This window comes from Sminthopsis crassicaudata, chromosome 2 (assembly GCF_048593235.1).
Source record: "Sminthopsis crassicaudata isolate SCR6 chromosome 2, ASM4859323v1, whole genome shotgun sequence".
NCBI classification, from domain to species: Eukaryota; Metazoa; Chordata; class Mammalia; order Dasyuromorphia; family Dasyuridae; genus Sminthopsis; species Sminthopsis crassicaudata.
The window spans coordinates 42,777,419-42,791,280 of record NC_133618.1 but is presented as its reverse complement, the minus strand read 5'-3'; the positions used below and the strand labels follow the sequence as shown (position 1 = coordinate 42,791,280).

Sequence of the window (13,862 nt, the reverse complement as noted above, 5' to 3'; positions counted from 1 at the left end):
AGTGAGTCGGGCATTCCCGTGGTGGAATGGGGAGGAGCAAAGCCCAGGGTCCTTTGGGGGGCAGCCAGGGGGTCTGGGGGTGGGACAGGAAAGGACTGGGCAGTTGGAGTCCCATGGTAAAGGCTTTTCCGGGGCAGGGGAGGGCTCAGCCATTTAGTAGTTGGAAATCTTAATGGGCCTCCTGAGCTTGGGGGCCCAAAAGCCCAGGTTCTGCTGTGGCCTCAGACTCTGCTGGTGGTGCGTCCTGGGTCGGGAATTGCCCCTCCTCCTCCTCAGCTGTCCCGTGGGAAGCTTGTTACTCTCCCTGTGAGGGGGGTAAGATGTGGGGCTTCGGAGCCTCTGTTCTTCTGGAGTGGGGAGGGAGTGACAGGAAGTAAGAACTGCAAAACTGGGGGAGAAGCTTCAGTGCTTGTGGGCATTCGGGGTGACTGGACTTGATGTGACCTTGAAGAACGGGAGGGCACTCAGGACCTGATGAAAGGGAAGGAGAGGCTTTCCGCATCCACTGCTCCCCGAGGCCCGCCCTCCTGGCAGATTGTTCTGCTGCACGCGGTGGCCGATCTGTTCCTCCTGACAGACCTTCTCCTCTGGGGGAGTTGTCTGGGTCTGCCTTCCCATAGACCCCTGCTCTGGGCAAGGTCCAGGCTGCCAAAGGATTCCCTTCCCGCTTTCCCCGATGAAAAGGAGCTAACGTTAAGGGCTGGTCCAGTTCTTTGGGACCTCATTTGGGGCTCTCTTGGCAAAGACACTGGAGAAAAGGGTTGGCCATTCCCTTCTCCAGCTCATTTTACAGATAAGGAAACGGAGGCAGAGGAGGTGAAGGCACTCGCCCAAGTCACATATTTTATGGATACGTGCTCTCTTGCCATATCTGACCATCTGGTCTCCTGTAATGTGCAGTTGTCTCCAGAAACTGCCCATCGCTCCCTGGGAGGAGATCTGCTGTCTCAACTGCCGCCAACTCTGACCTAGAGTAGAGACTCTTCTTCCTCCAGAGAGCCGCCCCAGGTCTGGCCCAGACAAGACTCAATCTTGCCGCCTTCTGTTATCCTCCCAGAGAATGGGCTTCTGGGAAAATTTACTTTAACCAATGAACTTGCTCCTCCTAAGCATGCAAGCTCCTCCCCAGGAGTTCACAGGAGTAAAACTCCCAGGAAAGGCCGGAGCTAGAGAATTGTCAAGTACCGACTTAGCACTTCGTAAGAACCTAACAGTCCCCTACCCCTCCAGAGAAGGGAAGTCACTTTGAGGTCCGCTCATCACTTCCTACTGGCCCTCCCCTCCACCATGGCCTGCACCAAGCAGGCCAGAGCCAGGAAGGGCCCTGAGCTCCCCAGGCCCTGTCGGGAACGCCGTGCTCACTGGAGCGGTTCGGGGCTTCTGGGGCCTTTCTGAGCCTTCCTGCCCACACGGCTTCCCTCGACCTCTATCGTCCTAGACTTGGGGTCACTGCTGGGGAGCCTGAGCCCCCACGTTGGGGAAGTGCCTGGTCCTAGCGCCTCGGGGACTTTGTTCAGGAAGGCTGGACTTGGACCCAGTGACTCATCCCTCAGCAGGAAATCCCCTGCCCTGTGGGATCCGGAGCCTGAGCTGCGAGCCCCCAGTACCGATTGTCAGATGGACTCAGGGGAGTCTCTGCCCCCGGCCCCCAGGAAGCAAACAGTGTGGCCTGCGTGTCTAGCAGCCCGGCAGCCTCCTGGCAGGGGGACTGGGCAGAGGGGAGGCTGACGCAGGACCCCGGGTGTCCTGGCAACCGCTGGAACTTGGCTCCTGCCCAGGTGTCCTGGCGCTCCTTCCAGTGACAGGATGTCTGCGGGTGGGGGAAGGGGGCGGGTGAGCTGATGGGCACCGAGCAGTTCTTCCTGCTGGGGCAGCAGGTGCTGGCCCGGGGTGGTGAGAGGCGGGCTCTGTTTCCTCTGTACATTGTGTACCTCAGCCCTCTGTCCGAGGCACCGCTCCGCTGTAGGTGGGGGCAGAAAGGATTTTTTTCTCTTTGTTATACCTGGGAGGAGCCCGCAGTGGGGGGCTGGGAGGCCTCTTGGGAATTATCCTGGTTTTGCAGATGGCGGAGGGCAGAGACGAGTGCCCATGTCTAGCCGGGTCTGTCTGCAGGGGCAGGTGTGCCCACATCCCATGGGTGCATAACCTCTCCCAGAGTCTCAAGGACTTGGCAGATGCCAGCAAGAACTCGGCTTGTACTTGCAGGGGTCGGGCTGCCGGGAGGGCAGGAGTGTCTGCTCTGCAAGCACAGAAGGGCTCTGTGGCAGCCCCAGCCCCAGCCCCATTCCTGGCAGGTCGCCCACAGGGTGCCCTTGTCTTAGCTCTGGGCCCAAGAAAAAGTGAAGGTCGTTGTGTCTTAAGAGGAGCGAGGAAGAAATCGGGGCAGGCGCAGGATCAGTGGCGACTCCACTAGCGTCTGGGGCTGATGGTGGGCGTGGGGGCCCAGGCAGGGACCTCCCGGTCTGCAGGCCGCCTTTTACAGGGAAGCAGAAGGTGGTCGGGCTCAGTAGTCGAGTCAGAACCAGAAAGGATTGAAGGCAGCCGGGAGGAAGCCTGCTCCTGAGTCTTCTCCCCCTCCACCACCCCCAGCCCCTGGGCCAGACGCCTATTTGCCCCATGCTGGTGCTGGGCGGCCCGGGGCAGACCTGCAGCTGCTCCTCCCTCACTCGAGTCTTTCTGGTGCAGGGTGGGTCCCGCCTCGGGAAAGCTGCCTGGGGGTCCTGCCATGGTTTTAGCCCCCAGCTTGCAGCACTGTTCTGGTTCCTTGGAAACTCCCGGGGCTGGTTCTGATAAACCGCGGCCCCTTCCCCAGGAAGGCCGGACACACCCCGGAGTGCACGAGGGGCCCCCCCACTCCGGGAGGCCCAGTCTCCTCTGCAGAAAACAGAGGCCCCGGCCCAGGGGCTTTGGGCTCAACCCCATAGTGTTGCCCCCCCTTGGACTTCCTCCAGTCCCTTAGGGTCAGAGGGACCAACCCCCCCCCAAAAAAAAACCAAAACAAAACAAAACTTCAGTGGCCCCTGAGACTGCCCTGGCATGGCCCCGAGTCATTGAAAACCCCAGGGCCTTGGACAAAGCTTCCCCCCCTCAGTTTATTTATCTGCATGGTCCTGGAGTCCTTCCTGGGCCGCCACCTTCTCTACAGCCAGTGCTGGCGGAGCAAGCCGCGGCCGAGGCCCACAGACTCCTGGGAGGCCCAGAGACGTAGGATGGGGAAGGCGGCTTCCTGAGGCGGGTCCCTGGGAGATACCAGAGAGAAACATTTTAGACAAGGAGGGCAGGAGTGCGCTTGGAGGCAGGGCCTGCTAGGGCAGGTGCCACAGCGGAGGGGGTGGGCGGGGCCGGGTGCCACCGGGCCTATGTGGGCGAGGACAAGGCTGGGTGGGCGGCGCCAGGGGCCAAGTGACCTGACCTCCAGCTTGCTGTCCCGGGCCTCCCTCTACCACAGTCTCCCTCCTCTGTCTGTATGCCCTTTCTCCCTTTGGCCGCCATCTCTTCGAGAATAGGGCCTAGTTCTGCATTTCCTTGTATCCCTCACCCTTAGCCTGGCCCACAGTAGGCGCTTAGTAAATGCCCTTGGCGTTTGGGGGGGTGGAGCAGGCCCATGAAACTTGCCAAAAGAGTGTAAAAATCAAAGGAGAAAGAGCTAGAAGAGGAGGAGGTGGTCAGGTTGTGACCAGTGCAGAGACGCCAACCGAGGGGAGCACTGAGGTGATGCCCTGTGGGCACTGGGGAGCTCCTGAGAAGGGAGGGTCCCCTGGGGTCCAAGCTGTCAGCTGAGCCCTGCAGGGACAGCTGGGGCAAGAGCCGGCCTCCAGCTCCGAGAGCCCTCCTCCCCTGGCCCCACAGCCAAGGTCCGTGGTGTTTAGAGGAGGTGACGGATTCCCAGGGATGCTGCAAGCGTGTGGGCTCCGTCATTTTGGTGGCTCCTGGGCATCTTCTCTGTGCTGGGGATGGAGACTAAGGGGCGGGGCCTCCTGCCATGGGCGTGGTCACTGTGCTTCTTGGTGATTTCTTCCCCTGTGGGATGAGTGGGACGGGCAGAAGTGTCAGGGGCAGGTCCCTGAGTGCCAGGTCAGTTGAAGGCTCAGACTATTTGGGGAGGTCCCTGGGGGACATTCTCCCAGTGTGGCCCAGGCTCATCAGAGAAGCTTTGGACCAAGAACCAGAATCTGGAGGGAATGAGAACTGCCTCGGGACCTGGGCTTGGCGCCTACCCCCTTTCCTCCGCTGGGCGCTGCTCCCATTTCTTAGCACCTTGAAACCAGCCCCTCCCTTCCTAACTTTGGTTTGACTCTTCCTCCTGCTCATCGAGGAGCTGCTTGTCCCCCATGGAGGCTGATCTCCCAACTTCTGGGCAGAGGCAGGGAGGCCCTTAGCCGCTGCCCTGCATGTGCACGTGGGGAGGAGGCCCGGCTCCCGGCCTCTGCCCCTTTGTGGGGTCCTGGGGATTTCTGCTGCTCTCTCACACTCAGCCTTGCTTCAGAGGGTCCCGCCTACGGATCCCCTTCCCGGCTCCTTCGGGGCTTTCGAGTCTCTCTCCGCCTCTGCTCTGTTGGAGGCTGACTCCGGCTCCCCTTAGGGATCCCTCCCTTCCCTTTCCTCTGAGGTTGAGAGCATCAGGGTCAATTAAGAACATCAAACATGGAGTTCTAGCTTGACCTGCAATTAGCCATACAGTGCATTTCTGTGGAGAAACTCGCCTCTGCTGAGCCTTACTGCGTTTGCCATTCTCTCTCTCTCTCTCCTTTCTGGAGAATGACTTGTAAGTGGCAGCGCAGGAGCGGGCTAGGACCCTCCTCTCCTTTCCCAGCCTGCCCTCACTGCCCCAGTCTCCATCAGGAGCCGAGGGACTGAGGGGGAGGGGAGCGAGAGCTATGGGGAAGGGCTTGGGGACCATCCCCACAGATCCCCCCCCCCCAGAGGGAGGCCCTCCCCGCCTCAGTGACCCTTCTCCTTTCCCAGCCTTACCTTGGGGGGAGACTGGCTCCCAGCTGCAGAGGACCCCTCCTCCGTGGTCCTCTCTTGCTCTTTGTCTTTTGGGGGGCTGGTTGCCCTGCCATAATTGTAGCCTCATAGATGTGCTGAGAGAGTGGCGGGTTCCCTGCAGCAATGCTGGGGAGCGTCTCCATTTTACAGAGCTGCAGCCAGGACTTGACCCCGGGCTCCCCCTCAGGCCAGTGCCCTTTTCTTCCCCTGCTGGGCCGGACCCCTTAGATCCCTGAACAGGAAGGGGCTGTGTGGGGCCCTGTGGGAGACTGGGGAGGGGCCTCCTTCCCTCGGAGAGCTTGAGCCTCTCCCCTCTGCATGCAGACCCTGTACCTGGTGCCTTGGCCCTCAGCCCATCTTTGGCCAGAATCTGTCGCAGCCACGGTCTCTGGCTGTGGTCAGCCTCAGAACCGACTCTCTGGCCCCTACTGTGGGTCCTGTGGGGCCCTGCCGGCTCCCTGGGCTGCTCCTCTTGGCTTTGGAGAGAGCATGTGCTGAGCCCTCGGGGCCGCCTCTCCACCTCTGCTGTTCCCCTGGCTCTCCCTGGGGGCTCCGAGAAGCTGCCACACCCTCGATCCCCTTGGCAGGTGGGCGCCTCCCGGGCCGTGGCTGGTCACCCCGACGTCGGCCCGGCTGCCGGCTCTCTCCATCCGATCCACACTTGGATCCGGACTCCTCCCGGGAGGCCACAGGCCCTCTTTAACACTGCTCCCCACCACCGATGGCACTGGCACAGGCCCTCCCGTGGTTCTGGCCTCCGTCAGACCCGTCTGAGGCGCTTTCGCTTCCTGGTGCCGAGGTGACTCCATCCGGGCACTGGGGCCGGCCCCACTCGGGAGGGATGCGAGGAGTGAGGATGAGAGGGGCCAAAAGTCCTTCCTGACGGAGCGTGCTGGGCTGGCCAGGAGGGCACATGGTGGCCGGCTCCCTTCTGCTTGTGAACGCCGGGGAGCCTCAGTGTGAATGCTCTTATAGGGCCTGAGGTGCGTGTGCCGCGCTCTGGGGAGGGCCAGGGTTAGGTTGAGGACCCCCTCTCTTGCCTCCAAGGCCACGGCACATGCTCTAGCCCTGAGGCGCAGGGAGCTCCGGTGCACTGGTGGGGTCCCAGGCAGAGCTCGGCTCTAAAGGGGCATCCCAGCTGGCCGGGCCGGCCTGGCCCGAAGGAGCTCGTGTCTGTGGCTGTGAGAGCCGGCGTAGAATGGGAGGAGGCCCTGGCCCCGTGTTCGGGTTTGCCTCTGCCTCTGTCCTCAGGTGGGGTTGGGGGGCCTTCTCGTGCCCCTCACACCCAGGGGCACCTCTGGCCCTGGGCACACTTCTCTCCCTTGTGCCCCCCATTTCTGGCTTGGCTCCCTGGCTGCCGACTGCTCCCTCTTGGGTCTCTAGCAGACTCTGGCTCTGGGCTTGGAGGCTTGAGTCCTCTGGTCCCTGGGGCTCCCACCCCCCACTACCACACATATGGCTCCCCTCCCCCCCAGGCGGGCAGCCCCCCGCCCCTGTGCAGGGGCCTCTGCAGGTTTTGGCTGGGAAGGAGGTGGGCCTAAAAATAGCTCTGGAGGGGAATGGGAGCTCTGCAGTTGGAAGGGATTCAACTGCGAGAGGCCGCCAAGGCTGCTCTGTCTGAGAGGCGCGTGGGGCCGCCTCTCTCCCTCACGCCTTGGGGGCTGTGGGGCCGGGCCCTCCCCATTCTGCCTCCTGTTCCCCTCAGTTTTCTGGGCTGTCCTCCTCAGAACGTTCGCCCTGTGAGGGCAGGACTTCCTTTTTGCCGAGTCTGTGTCCCTAACGCCTGGCACCGTGCCCGCTGCACAGCAAGCCCTCCAGAAACCGATCCTTCTTCCTGCCCCAATCCGTTTGAGCAGAGGTCTGTCCAAGGTAGCTCGCCCTCGCTGACCTCTGAAGTGTCCATGGTAGCTCTGAGGTCGTCCAGTGGGAGGTGGGGCCTGGGGCAGCCGGCCTCTGGCCTCTGCTCCCTGGGGTGGGGGGTGGGGCTCACCTGCCCTGTGGAGAGCGGGGCCCCCTCTGGGGAAGGAGCCGCCCCGAGGCCCGGGGGCCTTTCCCAGCCTTGGAGGGACCTTGGGACACGGGGCGGCTCCTCCCGCTGGGCCGATGCAGCCTGCTTGACTCCCCTTCCCAGCGCTGGTGGCTTTGGGGGCCTGCGCTGAGCGAGGGGTGGCCCTTGGCAGGAAAGCAGGGGGGGGGGAGCGTGGAGGCCGAGTGCGTCAGCGAGCGCTGCCCTGCCAACGGGGCTCTGCTTAATGGGCGATGACAGGGCCAGCTGGGGAGGCTGCCAGTCCCCAGGGCGAGTCTGTGCTGAGGGCAGCAGGGGGACAGTCCCCATGTTTCCAGGGGCCGGCTCCGCATTGGGGAGGTGTGGTCAGGGGCACTGAATGCATTCCCTGCATTGGGGCCCCAAGGCATTTGTCTCTGCAGGGGGCCGGGGGCCATCCCAGGAAGTGAGGAAGGGGGAGGTGTGCAGGCCCCTGCACGGGCAGGGGCGGGCTGTTGTCTCACAGCCCAGATTTCCAGACTTCGGCCACTTGGGTCTGCAGCATTGGCAGGGAGCTCTGTGCAGAGGGGCCCACACTCAGGGCTCCCCCATCCCCTGCACTCCAGCCCAGGCAGGTCAGCTCCCACAGCCAGGCTGCCCTGTTCCGTCCCGGCCCAAACCTCTTTTCTCCCTGAGTGGGCCCTGCCCTTGGTCGAGGAGCCAGTGGGGCTGCACAGGGAAGGTCCCATTAGGCAGCCCCTCCTCGGCCCCAGCTCACTCACTGTGTCCCCGTGTGGGTCCAGGCCCCTCTTCCCAGGAGACTGGATCCCTCCCCTGTGTGCCTGACTCTGCCCCTCCCCCGGTGGTCTGCTCCTCAACTCCCCACTGTCACAGAAGCTGGGGGGAGGGGCCTTTCTTCCCCTGAGGGGGGAGACCTCCCCATACTGCCCGTTCTTCCTGGGGCGGCTCAGGCAGGAAACGCCCAAGCAGAGCCCAGGCAGGCTGGTTCTGTCCTCCAGAGACACCCAGAGCTGGCCCAGACATTTAGCCAGCTACAGGACTGTGCACAAGCCCCTTAAGGGTCTATTACACACCTGTAAGGCCTGGCTCTGGGTCAGGTGGGGGTGATTGTTATCCCCATTTTATGGGTAAGGAAACTGAGGCAGCTCTGCCCTAGGGCCCCCTGTTCATCCCTGGCTCTCCACTGCTCAGGCTTAGAGGGCTCTGGACCAGGGTGGGGAGGCAGTTTGTCTCCTCTCCCTCAGCGGGGGTCAGGAGACCCGAGAACCCTGGACCCCTTCTGGCTCTGGCGCCCCTCTCCCCCGGGCCCTTGCAGTGGGGGCTCTTGCCGGAGTTGGGCCCTGTGCTCACATTCTAGCTCCTCTTCCTGCTGGGCCCCCCTCCTCTCCGCCTCAGCTTCCTCACCGGTGAAAACTGGGACTCCAGCTCTCTGTGCTGCTTCTATCTCATATACAGAAAGCGTTTAAGGAATGCTGCACACAGTAGGTGATTAATAAACAGCTCCTAACCCTGTGGGAGCCCATTTTTGCTCAGAAAGTCTGGCCCTTTGATGTGGCCGACGGGCCGGTCCCGATCTGGGCAGGCCGGGGTGTGGGCAGCTGACCAGTGATCCTGCGGCTGCAGAACCTTTACGGAGCTGAGAGGACGCCCGGAGAAATCCCGCCTCTGCCTTTGTTGTTGCTTGGGGGAGGGGGGGCTGGCCCAGGGTGTTCCTGAGCTCGGGCTCTGCCACAGGCAGGAGTGAGAGCCGGGCCCAGGCCCAGCCGTAAACCGCAGATCAGGTTGTCCCAGAGCGGCCTTCCTTCCCCCCCCCCCCGCAGTGCTGAGGGCCTGACAGAGGCCCTCCGGTGCACCAGCCTCTGTCCTTCCAGCCCCGTCTTCCCTGGCTCTGGGGGTTGGTAGGAGCTGGATGAACTTGCACCCGGACTAGAATGGGGAGAAAGTCCCTCCACAGAGGACTGAAGCTGGCCACAAACTGGGGCAGCATTCGCCTCCCTCTGGGGCGCTCGGCCCCGGGCCAGCCCGGGGCTCCCCGAGCCGGAAGAGCCCGAATCCTGTCCAGCCTCCATTTCCTCCCAGGGTTGGCCTGAGTGACCCAGAGCTCCAGGGTCCCTGGGAGGGCAGGACCCCGGGACTCCCAATGGCCCAGTCAGCAATGGGGAGGAGGGGGGGGCGGGTTTCAGCTGCCCCTGGGGAGAGAGAGCAGCCCCTTCTGTGCACCGCACCCTGACCCTTTTCCCCCATTTTGTATCTTTTGGATGCAGAGGGTGACAGAGCCCCGTCCCTTGGGTCCCTTGGGCTCCTCGGGAGGAGCTCTTGTTTTTTGAGTCCTGCCCCTTCACTTGACTGGGTGGGTGGTCCTCTGGCCAAGCTCCTCCCCCATTGGAGGTCCTAGATACCTGCACAACCAGGTGATTACCCTTTCCAAGAGGGGCCTGCTCCCGGTGGCCCTGGAGCCGAGACCTGGGAGACAGGGGTGCGCGGTGCTGCTCCCACTCCAGCGGCATCCTTGCTGACCACTTGGCCCAGGGTCTTGGAGCCCCCGGCTGCCCAACTCTGGGAATGGGGGCTCAGCAGGCCACGGGGTTTTGTGGGGTGGCTCCCTGTGGCGCCAGCGCTGGTGCCCCCTCCTCCGCTGACGGGCCTGTTTGCTTCCTCAGGTGGTGGTGCCCACGCGGGTTGGGCAGGCCTACGTCTATGAGCCCCCCAAACCGGAGCAGGATGAATATGACATCCCGAGGCACCTCCTGTCTGCGGGGACCCAGGAGATCTACGACGTCCCCCCCGTCAGGGGGCTGCTCCCCAGCCAGTACAGCCAGGAGGTGAGGGCGCCCCCGGGGTCCCTGCCCTGACCAGTTGGGCGTGTATGGTGGGGAGCCTGCCCTCTTAACCACGGGCTTTCTCCTGACAGGTGTACGACACTCCCCCCATGGCTGTCAAGGGCCCCAACAGCCGAGACCCCTCCCTGGACATCTACGACGTGCCCCCCAGCGTGGAGAAGGGCCTGCAGCCACCAAACCACCACCTGGTGAGAGCACCCCAGGACCAGGGGTGGGGGGAGGGTCCCACGTGTAGGACCCAGAGCCGCCTTCCCTTGGGCAGGGTGATGAGGGGGGAGCAGCCCCACCATGTGTATGCCCGGGTGCATGCCCACAACAGGGTTTCCGCTCTCTGGAAGGAGCCGGGGGGCCTCTGGCTCCCTGCAAGGCCCGGTGCTGACAGAATCTCTCTTCCCTTCCAGGTGTATGACATCCCCCCCTCAGTGAGCAAGGACGTGCCCGATGGACCCTTGAGGGAAGAGACTTATGATGTGCCCCCCGCCTTCTTGAAACCCAAGCCCTTCGACCCCGCCCGGCACCCGCTGATCCTGGCACCCTCCCCCATCCCCACCGCGGACCCCTACCCGGCCGATGATGTCTACGACGTCCCCCCACCCGCCGGCAAGGGGACACCCGCCGCGGCCGCCCCCCAGGAGATCTACGACGTGCCCCCCGGCCTGCGCAAGCTGGGCCCCGGCCCCCCGGGTTCCGTGTACGACGTTCCTCGGGACCTGGCCCTGGCTGGCAGCCGGGCCGCTTCCCTGGAGGCCGATGGGGAGAGCGTGTACGACGTCCCCCCGCAGGCCGACCGCGAGCCCCGGGCCGACGGCAAGCGCCTGTCCGCCTCGAGCACCGGCAGCACCCGCAGCAACCTGTCCTCCTCCTCCCTGGACGTGGTGCCCGTGAGGGAACCGGCGGCGGGCCGCGAGCCGCTGCCCATGGACCTGGACGCCGCCATGGAGACGCTGGCCAAGCTGCAGCACGGCGTCGGCGCGGCCGTGGCCCACCTCATGTCCTTCGTCAGCGGCAGCGGCTGGCGGGAGCCCGACCTGCTGGAGCCCCAGATCCCCGGCCTGCAGGCCGCCGTGGGCGAGGTGAAGGGGGCCGTCCGGGAACTCTTGGAGTTTGCCCGCGGAGCCGTGGGCAACGCCGCCCACTCCACGGACCGGGCGCTGCACGCCAAGCTCAGCAAGCAGCTCCAGAAGATGGAAGACGTCTACCAGACGCTGCTGGCCCACAGCCAGGCCCTGGACGGCTGCCAGTGGGCCCCCAGCGCCTTGGCGGCGGGGGGGCAGCCCCCGGGGGCGCCCGACAACCTGGACCGCTTCGTCACGTGCTCCCGGGGCGTCCCTGACGACACCAAGCAGCTGGCTTCTTTCTTGCACGGCAACGCCTCGCTGCTCTTTAAAAGGACCAAGCCGGGCGGCCCCGAGGGGGGGGGGCCGCCGGGCCCCGGCCCCCATCCCCCGCCCGCCCCGCCCCCCACCACGGGCACCCCCGCCGACAAGGCCAGCAGCATCCAGTCACGGCCGCTGCCCTCGCCCCCCAAGTTTACCTCCCAGGACTCCCCAGACGGGCCCTACGAGAACAGCGAGGGCGGCTGGATGGAGGACTACGACTACGTCCACCTGCAGGTGGGTGCCGGGCCCGAGGGGCGAGGGTGGCCGTGGGGGGCCAGCTGCGCCCCAACAGAGTCGACGGGAGGCGGGTCCTATGGGGGGTGGGCTGCGACTCAGGGCAAATGAGGGAGCTGCGGCCCTCTTGGGGCCCGGACTCCCCCAGTCATGTCAGAACCGGGGTGCCCGGAGCCTCCACCTGGGGGCGCGCTGGGAGAGTCAGTGACAAGACAGTCCTGCCCCCCCAGACCCTCAGCCATGGCAGCCCACCCGCTCCTCCCGGGCGTTCCGCAGGGCTCCTGCTCTCCCTCCGGGGACCTGCAGATATCGGCTCTCAGGGGGCACCTCGCCAGCACAAGGACCCAAATGGGCGGGGCCCCCAGCCCCCTCCTGCTCCGGGACCCCCGGCCCCTCTTTTTCTGGAGCCTCCCAGCAGGGGCCTGAGGCTGGGGGAGCCAGGGAGTTCCCGTGGACCAGAAAACCCGAGTGCAGACTCGCTGCCCCCTAGTGGGCACATGCTGGGCTGCAGCCTCCCAGCCTCAGCCTTGGGACTGTGCCTTCTGACCCTGCTGCGCACAGGGGTCGGGCTCCCAGCCGGCCTCCCCTCCTCATTGCCTCTGTCTCTCTCCCCCCAGGGAAAGGAAGAATTTGAGAAAACCCAGAAGGAGTTATTAGAGAAAGGGAACATCATTCGGCAGGGGAAGGGGCAGCTGGAGCAGCAGCAGGTGAGTGGCTGCCCTGTGCCCCCTGGCCCTGCCCGGCCCCGGCTCTCGGCCTGGGGACAGCGCGGGCAACATTCTGGGGCTGCCTAAGTGAGCCCAGCCCTTCCTCCCCAGCAGCCCCCACCCCCTGTACAGAGGCCGGGAGGCGGCCGGGGGTCGGAGCCACTCGACCCCGAGCCCTCTCCTTTCGGTGAGGTTAGGAGGAGGAGGGTGTCAATTGGGAATTGGCGGCGGCCTGGCCTGGGCTGCATGGTAGCCTGCTCTGTACCTCAGCAGTGGGGGGCGGGGGTGGGGGGGGTGGCAGCAGGGGGGACGTGGCAGCCTGCCCTGACAGTGTGAGAGGGCTTTGGAAACAGAGGGGTGCAGCTGGCGCTCGGGGCCTGCCAGGTGCCCCCCGCCGGGAGCCTCTCCACAGCCCAGCCAACCAACTCCCGGCGCCTTCTCTCCCTTCAGCTGAAGCAGTTTGAGCGGCTGGAGCAGGAGGTGTCCAGGCCCATTGACCACGACCTCTCCAGCTGGACCCCCTCCCAGCCCCTGGCGCCCGGGCGGCCGGGGGGGCTGGGCCCCTCGGACCGGCAGCTGCTGCTTTTCTACCTGGAGCAGTGCGAGTCCAATCTCACCACCCTCACCAACGCCGTGGACGCCTTCTTCACGGCCGTGGCCACCAACCAGCCCCCCAAGATCTTTGTGGCCCACAGCAAGTTCGTCATCCTCAGCGCCCACAAGCTGGTGTTCATCGGCGACACCCTGTCCCGCCAAGCCAAGGCCCCGGACGTCCGGAGCCAGGTGACCCACTACAGCAACCTCCTGTGCGACATGCTCAAGGAGATCGTGGTCACCACCAAGACGGCGGCCCTGCAGTACCCCTCCCCCACGGCCGCCCAGGACATGGTGGACCGCGTGAAGGAGCTGGGCCAGAGCACTCAGCAGTTCAGGCGGGTCCTGGGCCAGCTGGCCGCTGCCTGAGGGGGCCCGGGCCGGCCTGTTGGGGACCGGGGTGGGGTGGGGGGCTCTAGCTGTTCAGTGACTCGGTTCACAGGGAGTGGGAAAGGCCCCTCCTTCTCTGTGGCCCCGGATTGTAAATGCATTGTACATATTTAAAAGAAGCAAACCCCAGGAATCAGGAGGCCTCCCTGAGGAGGCCTGAAGAGGCTGAATCTGCTGCCCCCTCCCCCTGCCCCCCAGTGCCAGTGGCTGGGAAGGAGGCAGAGTGCAAACACTAAAGAACTATTTTTCGTTATTGATTTTCCAATCATTTGACTAATGGCCTACATTTAAATAAATAAAAAAAAAAAACTAAAAGGACCCGAACCTTGTCTGTAAGAGGGGTGTGTGTAAGAGAAGGCGGCCCGTGCACCTCAAGCACTAATGAGGGGGTGAGACAGAGGCCCGAGACAGGGAGGAGGCTCCATCTGATCCGGAGTGTGGGGGTAGGACCTTAATAGCCTGCCCCCATAAGGGTCACTCGGGTAATTGTAATGGGACTGGGGTCCGGGCCCCCTTGTTCCCCCGTCACTCTCCTGCCTGGCCAGTGCCCAGGGAAGCGAAGGGAGCAACAATTCCCAAAGGGAAAAAGGCCACCATCAGCAGCCCTGCCGTGTCTCTAAGAAACACGAATTGGGTAAAGTTGGCAGAGTCTGTCCCGCTCCTGCCAGCATCTCCCCCAGCATGGGTTCCAAGCAACAAGCAGACCCTCCTGGAGGGGAGGAGG

The 13,862-nt window shown here is 64.3% G+C and overlaps 1 protein-coding gene across 3 annotated transcripts in view; it reads left to right on the top strand.

Moving 5' to 3' along the window:
- BCAR1 (BCAR1 scaffold protein, Cas family member) overlaps positions 1-13,456 on the top strand; it is a 96,720-nt gene extending 83,264 nt beyond the window's left edge. For all 3 annotated transcript variants that reach the window (XM_074286012.1, XM_074286013.1, XM_074286011.1), the window contains exons 3-7: positions 9,655-9,816; positions 9,906-10,022; positions 10,236-11,447; positions 12,065-12,154; positions 12,605-13,456. In XM_074286012.1, the coding sequence (XP_074142113.1) occupies positions 9,655-9,816; positions 9,906-10,022; positions 10,236-11,447; positions 12,065-12,154; positions 12,605-13,117 (2,094 nt within the window). In that variant the 3' untranslated portion in view covers positions 13,118-13,456. The remainder of the gene's footprint in view (positions 1-9,654; positions 9,817-9,905; positions 10,023-10,235; positions 11,448-12,064; positions 12,155-12,604) is intronic.
- The last annotated feature ends 406 nt before the right edge of the window (positions 13,457-13,862 follow it).